General features: G+C 32.0%; 1 protein-coding gene across 1 annotated transcript in view; it reads right to left on the reverse strand.

The window, feature by feature from the left end:
- Positions 1 to 83: 83 nt before the first annotated feature.
- Positions 84 to 10,259, reverse strand: part of LOC119663068 (maternal effect protein staufen-like) — a gene marked incomplete at its 3' end in the record, with an annotated part of 12,028 nt that continues 1,852 nt past the window's right edge. The window contains exons 2-7 of the mRNA XM_038072734.1: positions 9,741 to 10,139; positions 2,444 to 3,183; positions 2,164 to 2,384; positions 814 to 2,107; positions 480 to 746; positions 84 to 328 (exon numbers count right to left, since the gene is read on the reverse strand). Of these exons, the coding sequence (XP_037928662.1) occupies positions 84 to 328; positions 480 to 746; positions 814 to 2,107; positions 2,164 to 2,384; positions 2,444 to 3,183; positions 9,741 to 10,078 (3,105 nt within the window). The remainder of the gene's footprint in view (positions 329 to 479; positions 747 to 813; positions 2,108 to 2,163; positions 2,385 to 2,443; positions 3,184 to 9,740; positions 10,140 to 10,259) is intronic.

Raw genomic sequence — 10,259 nt, forward strand, 5'->3', positions numbered from 1 at the left:
AAAAGTTTACCTAAAAATTAATAGAATTTTATAATTTTATAAAAATATATACAATATATATTATAAATTAATTATTTATTAACCTCAAATCCTAGTAACTTTGCCAAATATAATAATTGATCCTTTAAAAGTACAGATGAACCAGAATTAGTAGTGTTATTTGTGGTCACAGTTGGCGCGATCACTGCTGCATTTGGAACAGTCTTTTCAATGCTATTTTCACTGGGTTGTGTAGTTTTTGAAACAGGTTCATTTGATGTTGGATCGTCAGCTTTTGTGTCTTTAGTTTCCTCTGAAGTATGTAATGCATTTTCCTTCTTTTTTGAAGCTTTGTAATATAAATATAAATAAATATAGATATTAAAATAATTGTTGATATAAATTTATTTTCGAAACACAGACATTAGTAAATTAAGTATTAATATATATTGTTCTCTCGCTACATGAATTTAGTTTTTGTACTTGATAGCAGTACTTACGTTTCTTATTTTGACGCACTATTAGTATACCAGGTAATTGACCAGCTGATGTCGATACCATTGGTAAATCGGGATTCTCCACTATTTCTTTAACTGGTTCATCATTTATTTTTATTTTACTTGCATCCACAACAGTTTCGTTAGCGGTAGCTGATAATACATTTGATGTTGTATTAGTAACTTTACTAAATTCTAATTTATTTGTCATGGTTTCTATTTTTTCATTTTCACTTTCACTTTCATTCTCTCCCATAATAGCTAGCAAATCTGTAATTAAAATTTGTTTATTATTATTTAATGAGTTTTACGTACTTTAATATGTAAAGATACATACTTTTAGCAGCATTTCTCTTTGCTAATTTTTTATTATTTCCAGTGCCACGTGCCACCATGCCATGTGCCGAAACTTCAATGATAAATTCACGTCTTCGAGAATTTTCAGTACCATTTTTTGCAATTAAATCGAATATAGGTTCTTTCTCTTTACGATTCTGTTGTAACTGTATAAGTTTTGTTATGGGATTATCATCATCATTATCTGTTTCTATTTTTTCCTTAACCGCTAGACGTTTACGTTTTTCACTTCCGTTGCCCTTTGAGTTGGGCGTCGAAATGGTAGTAGTTGTCTTGCCTGGTGTTTTGACTTTAACACGTTTAATGGGTGATTTTGTCGGTGTCAATGGTGGTAATTTTTTTAATTCCTCAAACATTTTTTCTGCGGCACGTTTTTTGGATATTTTTTTCCCATTTCCTTCGCCCTCTGTAACAATGCTACCAACAATACAAGCTGTTATAAAATTTTTCATATGAGCTGGACCTTCCTCGCGTAAGACTTTAAAATGTACTGTCATATTGCGTTTTATACCAATTTCATGTACTACTGATATCGGTGATTTATTATCGGGTTCATCCAAAGAAGTATTCATTGCTTCGTTCAGTTCATTTGTAGCCTGTGCTTTAAGAACTTGTAAAGCACGTGAAGCGGCATCGTGTTTGGCCTGCTGTATAGTACGCCCAATGCCCAAAAACTTTTGTTTCCCAACAATTAAAGTAATTTTGCATGGAAGTGTAGGTGGCGGGAAAGCACCGTGAGGATTATGAACGAGTGGAAAACGTTGAGTGAATTTTGGATACCCGCGAGTGTTGAAGCGTGGCTGTTTTGTGTGAGGAATTGGTGGTGGCACAAACGAACGTCTTAAGTATGAAGACTCCAACATTCTTGGGTGTGGGGCCTGAGCCAAGTTGTGAGGATTTAGTGGTGTTACAAATGCTGGCAAAACGTTATCGTTTTGTTGTAGGATTGTGTCTACTGGTGAAATACCTGGCATTTGGCGTGGGTCATAGAGATAATAGGTTTGCTGTCCCAACTTCATAGCCAATGCATTTAATTCAACAGTTGGTGTTATATTCGTTCTGGCAGATGCACCATCTTCAGTGCGACGACTTAGTTTTGGTATAGGATGTTTATATCGTGTTTTTTCAATTGCTTCAGCGGCAGCCAAATGCTGAGCTTTTTTAATTTTAAAACCTTCAGCAGAATACTCTTCATCACCTAACTTGAGAGTGACTTGAAAGCGCTTGCAATGTGGTGGACCTTTCTCGTTTGTTAAGCGGTATTGGTGTGTAATCTATTATATAAAATTTTGTTAAATCCACTTCTAAAGCTGTAGTATTTATTACTTACTTTATTAAATCTAGCCAACTCATTAACTAAACACATAGGTGTTTTTTCTTTTGAATTCTTTGCAGGAGATGTATCATCATCTGAAAGTATATTGATGTTGTTGGAATTTATAATATTATTGTTGGAATGATTGTTATTAGTAAAGTTGATGTTGTTGTTATTTTGAGGCTCTTGATTTCCTTCGAGGGAAATATTTTCTTTATTAGACTCATCTGAATTATCTGAAATAAATTGCATATATAATATTAAAACTGGATTATTGTATTAAAAGGAAAACTACCTGTAGGTGGCGGCGGCGATTGTTGTTGTGTTGGTTGTTGTTGTTGTGGTTCCTCAACTATGATTTTTTCTTGCGTCTTTTGCAGATCTTCTGCTGTGTTTGGAGTTTCACTGCAGTCTACAACTGCAGTAGAGGATGTTGCATCTGGGGTGATAATAATATTGTTATTGTTATTTACAGTACTTGGAATATCTGGTTTTTTATTTGGCATTTTGGCAACGCCCAGCGGAGCCTCAGCAGATGTAGATGCCATTTGGGACCGTTGTTTTCCAAAGCGATATTGATTTTGTGAAAACTGTTTCTGACCAGTATAATTATTTGCATTATTATTGTTAAATCTTGGTTTATTGCCTGTGTAGTATTGCGGTTGCGGTTGTGGCTGCGGCTGCGTATGTTGTATGTGATTTTGGGAGTTGCTGTTTGATATTGGCTGTTTGTTAATATTCACGTTATTAATATTGGGCATGCGATACTGCCCATGTTGTTGCTGCTGTTGAGGCAACTGTTGCTGTTGCTGCTGTGGATGCGCATGGTGTGTCGGATGTCGTATATGTGTTTGTGACTGGACCTGTTGCGCCGCAGCCATACGCGGTTGATGATTATATTGGTGATGAATTTGTTGATGGTTGCCTTTGTTTATATTGTTATTGCTATTTATATGTTGATGTTGCTGTCTTATTTTTTGCATGTGTGTTGTTGAGGGCAACGATGTTTGTTGATTTTGTTGCTGATGATTTACACTAAATAAACACAATAAATAATACATAAATTAAACTTAACTAAACAATTTCAGTTAGCCTATGCAAATAAAAAAAGATATAACAGCAGATTCAGTAGATAAAATAGTATATAAACATTTCATTTTTATTATGAAGGTTTAATCCTTAAGGTTTAACTATCGGAAATTTGACCTCGTTGTAAAAAAACGTACATATAGCTTGAAGTCAGTGTTGCATTCTTTTTATTTGTAGTTCTAACATATTCAAATTATCTTTACACACTACGAGCTAGAAAACAGATTTAGACAGGAATAACCGATTCCGATTCACCCACAGCAATCTCATACTCGCAGAAATGGAATGAATAATGTCATAACCTCAAATACAACTTTCAAGTTAGTAGTTCTGTTCAATTGGAGATAATTAGTTAATTTAATTATTATTTTATAATAATAAAAATTTAATAATGAATAAAAAATTATTTAAATTTTAATTTATTGAAATTAATCAAATTTTTGTTGTTGTTTCTTCATTACTGTTCGAACCCTTTCAGTTTCTTTTCATTATAAGACGCGTCACATTCGACAAAAAAAAAATTCACGTTAAAAAATTATTTAGTTTTGAAATCTTATAGTCTAATAATAATAAGTAGCTATAATGTAATGGATATCTTAGATATTAAATTACAAGCCAATAATCTATTGAAACAGTGCTCTTCTTCTTCGCAATGCTTTTCTTGCTCTTCTTCTACTTACCTAAGCCCTAGGTGAGTATGACGTAAACTAGAATTTTACAAGGGCAGCAATACTAGCATCAGCAAATAAATATACAATTAGTCTTTCTCTAATATCAGCAAATCGCTTTTGTCTTCATCAGGAGAATTCCTAATACATTTGTTGTTGTTGTTGTTGTTGTTGTAATCTTTGACGGGCGTAGCAAGCGATACTTGACTGTTTGTATAGACAGAAGGATCGCAGAATTAAAAACTTAACTAATTTTGGTGCTTAGGTGGAAGGGATTTCTTTTTATAAGTCCATTAATCGAGTCAGGTTTTTGTATGTGGATAGGATAAATCATCATTATTAGAAAGTTATAGGACTAAATATATCTACGGTGCTAATTTTCAATTTCTAGCTACCACTGTTGTGTTCAGTTATTTTCATTGAACAATATACTGAGGGCATGGCTTTGTAAACATGATATGGTTCTGAGGCCATGACAGTTACAAAGCTCCAAAACCTAAAGTTTCAAGCACAAAGAAAAAACTATACAGCGGGAAATTTATAGTGTGTTCTATCTCAATATTAATATTCTTTAGTAAATAAACATCTAGTGGATTTGTGGTCTTGTCGTGATAATGGAAGACTTAGTCACATGTCGCTTCTTAGGTTAAGTTAACAATGTAAGCAATATTACATTATATTTGAATATAATATGTCTTCAATATTTATTATAATACAATTTGTATACACAGAGATGAATATGTTCTAAGAGAAGTGTTAAAAGGATATTGCCAATGTGTTATTTATGGAAAGGAATTATTAAGATTGAATTGTCTATTTATTTATATTGAATATAATTAAATACTTAGCTTTAAATGAAATTGAATTCGCTTGGTTTTTTTAAATGAATTCAAAAATAAAATCACAATAAGCACTGCAATTAATGTTTAAGCCTCATTGTCGAAAAAGAAGAATTTTATATGCAAATATTGTTAAAAAAAAAAATTGTTTACCCCATCTGAGGCTAGGATTTGAGCCCTAATATACATAGAATTGTGGTTAGAAAAAGTTTTCAAAATTCACAACAATTTCAACACAAAAGCAAAAGTGAAGAGGTCGCCGAACGGTGAATAGCAGGCAGTTTTTATATTGAAGGATTAATATATAGAGTTGCGTATGCGAACTAACTTTGTTAAAAAAAAGAAAAAGAAAAAAAAAAGCCTAATAAAAAATAAAAAAAATACTACGAAATAAGTTTCAAATGTGTGCACTCAACGGAATGGTTACATGTTAAGAATACACTTAAAATTTCTTTGACAAAACCTAAGCTGACCCCTTTTCTTCTGTGCATAGTTAATGAGCACATTTGAAGAGAAGAAAAAAAATGTTTCTTTTTATTGAAAAAGGAAAAAAATGACACTATTGCACATAAAACATTTTAACAGAATTGGGAACAAAGGGAACAATACCTCATTCTATTCAGTGTCACTTTTTGCCCGACAATCAACAAAAGTTTGTTTTGTTCGAAGTGCTCATTCGCTGACAAATAAATTCAGTATCATTGATGGAAGAAGAATATTTTTTTTGTCGCCAACAAAAGGTAAATATTGGCAGCAGACGTACGAGTGAAATGCATTTTTTCTCCTAATTTTACTTGACGAAGGCTAGCTAGCGTTACGCTTGGTATGGGCAAAGGCGTTTTGTTGTCCATGGTTTTGCGACACTATTTTATGGCATTTTCCTAAATGTACATTGTCGCATCCTTTCCGCTTGAAGTCCGGCTGCACATTGGAATTTCGCAATATTATAGAATTTCTCTGCAGTTTTATGCAGATTTTTGGATGTGACAAATTTAATTAGGACATGAAAATAAGTGGTTGCTAAGCTTATTAGATTTGCTTTCAGCAATAATTGAATACCAGTTAAACTTTTTGAGCTAATTATCGATCAATTGTAATTTATGCCAAATCGTTAAGCTGTTTAAGCAAAAAAGGGGTTTTAGTCTGTGAAACATTATTTCATAAATACTCTTTACCGCCGAATGTAACTCTACCTAAAGAAATAAAAATATTTATAATTAAAATTTCTTTCTAATGTCCTATAGCAAGAAATCTATTTCCAATAGAAAAGGGGGTAGTAATAAAAATGTCCATTCTAAAAATATTTAATTTTTATTACTATATAGTATATAGTATTTGACTTCTTCCTGAAAAAAGTCGGAATATTATTATTTAAATATATTGTCACTAATTAAATAAAAAGTGAAAAAAAACGTGAAACTTAAGCATTGAACGTTTGTGCAGCCTTGACTGCTTGTGAATAAACACAACTAGTCATCGCTTCTAACTTGATAGGCACTAGTTCTAAGCCTGACACTTGCAGTCCAAACAAATTATATACGGTCTATAAACTAATTAAAATTCAATTATTTCTTAAGACCACTGATGATGAGTACTTGGCAATACTAGAAACAGCATTGTATGGTCAGCGAAATTTCAATAAATTAAACACATTTTTGTCCTTGTCTTTTATTTACTATTCAAATCCATCTAACTTTTAAAACAGTTTTTTTTCGTCATAAAGACGCGTCAATATCAGCAAGAAAAAATTAACATTAAATATATTTATATTATATTTAATTTTTATTTAAAAGAATACTTGAGCTGACCATACAAGTGTGGTGGATACCGTGAAATATTCGCCATCAATGCGTCCCATTTCTAGCTACTCAATCAGTCTTACGTCTTCGTCATCTTAAAAAGTAATACCTACAATCGTCCCGATGGAAATCACTATTTCGATTAATCTTGGGCTTCGGAGTTGAATGTTGGATAAAAATGTTTAATCAACCCAAAAAGTGAAACTTATTTTGCTTACACCGTTCGTACCAAGTTTTTTTTTATGTGTGAAATGCCAAACTCCTTTGCTAAGCTCTCTGATTCTTATTCAAATTGATCATTTAATACAATATGATACACTTTTTCTCTGTAATTTCACAAACACTTGAAATTACTTCCATTTTTGTTAGGATAGGTTGAAGTTCTGGGATAGGTTGAAGTTTTTGGGAGTTCAAAATAAGTGAACTGTGGATAAAGAGAGAAATTGTAGAGAAAGTTTTAACCCACGTAGGGTTGCAATGTTGGAAAGAAGGTAAGGAAGTCTTAAAATAATAATACTTGATACAAATATCAATTTGGAGGAGCAGATTAATACTATTTCATAAGATAGATTATACAATAAACATATTATAGTTGTTATGCAAAAAGAGAGTACTTTGAAGAGTTTGCCGTTTTATCGCAACTGTTTTTTCTATTGGCTTGTAAACAAAATATATTTTTTATATAGATTTTATTGAGGAGCGAATGATTTATAAAATGATTACTCTTTACTTTTTAAAATTCTTGAGTTTGGTTTAGAATTTACAATAACAGTAGTCTTATAGGCTCATATTGATTATGTAGCTTAATATTTGCTGTCCCAATTAGGGTTACTGTAAAATCATAATAAAAGAAGTTTTACAATATCGGTTTATACATGTTGTTGTTGTAACAACAACGCTGGGACCTGATTGTGAAGTCAGTTTGAGAGGTGTTGAACGGCACTTGGTCGTCGCTGGCGACGAGTGACTTCGGCATGTAAACCCTGCCGTCGGTTTATACATAAAACCTATGAACAAATTGTGATATTTTTGTTAAGATAACTTTACTGGCAATATCCTTATATAATTAGAAGCTCTATAAATTATTTATTTGATATTGGTACTACAATCTAAAAGACAGTTTAGTCTGCTCAATTAGGACCAGTTGCAGTACTTAGCTGTATTAGAAGTCCAGAATCCTATCTTCTTTTTCTCTTAACTTAAGCAGTTGTGTTTCACTAAGACTGCGACAATATTGTGCAGCAAAGCTCACTTACGCACAAATAATACTACACTTTAGTTGTGATACTACAGTTAAATCAGTATCCGTACACCAGAGCTGAAGAATCACTTTAAAGGTAGAAATTAGCACAAGAAAAACGTCAATTTCAGAAGGTGCGATTACCCCGTTTAAGTATAAGGCATTCAACCTAACAAGTCTACAACCTTGACTATATCCCTAATTTTAAAGAGTGACAGTTCTATAAAAGTCATATAACCTCTTTCTCTTCGTCCTCAGATCTCCGGTCTCGTCAAAAGTCGATAGACATTAGTTCCTGTCTTATTGATGCCTTTCTAATATACAGTGGTCGGTCAACACTGATACTGTACTACTGAGTTGGTTTCGCTTTACGCTTTAGTTCAAGTAGCTGACTGGTATGCATTTTTTACAATTTGAGTCATGTGAGTTTTGCAATCTACAATGATCTTCATCTACACAGGCTTTTATTGCTATGACTAAGAGTGATAGAATATAATAAGGACCATAATTACGATAATAACAATAACTTGACAAAGTTATAAAATATTATGAGAATTATATTTTTGTAAAATTTTTATGGGTGGCAGATATATTTTAATATCTCACATCTAATGGTAATATAACGCTTTTATACCAATTCACTTTTATAACAAGTTTTTTTAATTTAAATTGATTAATATTTACAACAAATCGATCGTGTGAGTGATCCTGCATTGTGATCATAATTATTTATAATAAATTATTTAAAATGTTTAATATTTAGAAATTGCTGTTATTAACTTAATAATTATGCTTTTAAGACGTCTAAAATAAATTTTAATTATTTTATAAATTTTTTGTGCTTAGTTTATTTTACTTAATAAACGTCTATCGCATGTTAGGACACAATAGATCTCTAGATCGCAATGTAAATTCTCCACTCACTAATGTGAATTTTTCAGATCTATATTATATGTTTTGTGGAAATATATGTTTACTGGAGTATCTGTGAGTTGCAAAATGTCTTTGAATTCCTTCAGTTTATAAGTAGTCATAGCTTTAAAATAATTTTCATATGCACAGCACTTAAAATACTATATATATATAGATTTAAATAAATATATATTAAGTTATGTTTAATATGTTATTTTTATAGAAGTAAGACTAATTAAAAATTAAACAACATTTAGCACAAAAATTATTTTTTTTCTTTAAATCACTTTCATAACTGAAAGGAACGATATTTTACGTGTTCAAACATTTCTTGCACAGCCAAATAGGCTTGTTTAGACTATCCGATTTACTTGAGTTAACCGATTTCGTTAATTTTTATATTCGTAATTAACTTATTTAATTTGAATATATGTATTATTGCATTTATTTTATTTATATCTTGACTATTTCTCACACGTGAACGCGAGTAAAGTATCAAAAACCAACTGTGCTTAATCAAAGGACAACGAGACACTGGCGAACATATGATTCAAGCTATTTGCATAAACAGGAATAATGTTAAATGAACAAAAAAAAAACAACAAAAAATAAAAGGGACGAACCTCTGGACAAACTCTAAAGCAAATATCCCCTTCGGAGAGCTGTAAGAAAAGGCAACACATGAAAAACTTATATGCACATATACATCACACACCGATCATACAAGCAAGGATACACTATTATAGGCAATTGCTAGAACTCGTTCCTAAACGGAAGTCATGCTGTTTTAGGTATAGAAAAAAATTAAATAAATAAAATTAAAAAACTAGAAAAGCGAATATGTAATGAAATATAATTTTAATTTATGAGTTTGGTCTCGAGTCTCACACCAATTGTCAATATGAAACAAAAAGGATAAAAACTAAAAGTTGCATAATTATGGGAAATACTATTGTAGCATGAAACCTACAAAGTTAACTGCTTCGCTTGGAGGACAATTGGACAAATCCAATTGTAAATGATTGTCTTAAATGCGCTCGCTTACCGATTATGATGCTCTCTAAGATTAGGTGGCATCATGCTTTGAGCTGCAGTTGGTGCTTTTATGCTGTTATGGAGGTGATGCTGCTGTTGTAGCGCTGGCGGTTTCTGTTGGTGTTGCGGTGGAACTGTTTGTGTTTTTATTAGATTTTGTCGTATTGGTGCAATGGTTGATTGTATCGTTTGGGACTGAGCTTGTGGCCGTGGTGGCAAAATATTCATAGCTGTCATACGTGCTGCCGGCGCATTGTTACCAACAGTACCAGCAGTTGCATGCATCGGCGGCATATGATGACCACGCATGTGCAATGCAGGACGTGGTGCATGTGTATGATGTTGCATTATTGCAGATTTGTAGCTTTGCTGGAGTCACAAACAGCGAAACAGCGAAACAACTGCAAAACTGCAAAACAAAACAAGTAAAAATATTATTTATCTTAAGCAAAATTATGCAAATAACTACAATAAAACAGAATTATAAAGATCATGAAAAAAAATTAATTCATTGTTTTGATAGAATGAA

Source organism: Teleopsis dalmanni, unplaced genomic scaffold (assembly GCF_002237135.1).
Source record: "Teleopsis dalmanni isolate 2A unplaced genomic scaffold, ASM223713v2 unscaffolded_contig_0111, whole genome shotgun sequence".
NCBI classification, from domain to species: domain Eukaryota; kingdom Metazoa; phylum Arthropoda; class Insecta; order Diptera; family Diopsidae; genus Teleopsis; species Teleopsis dalmanni.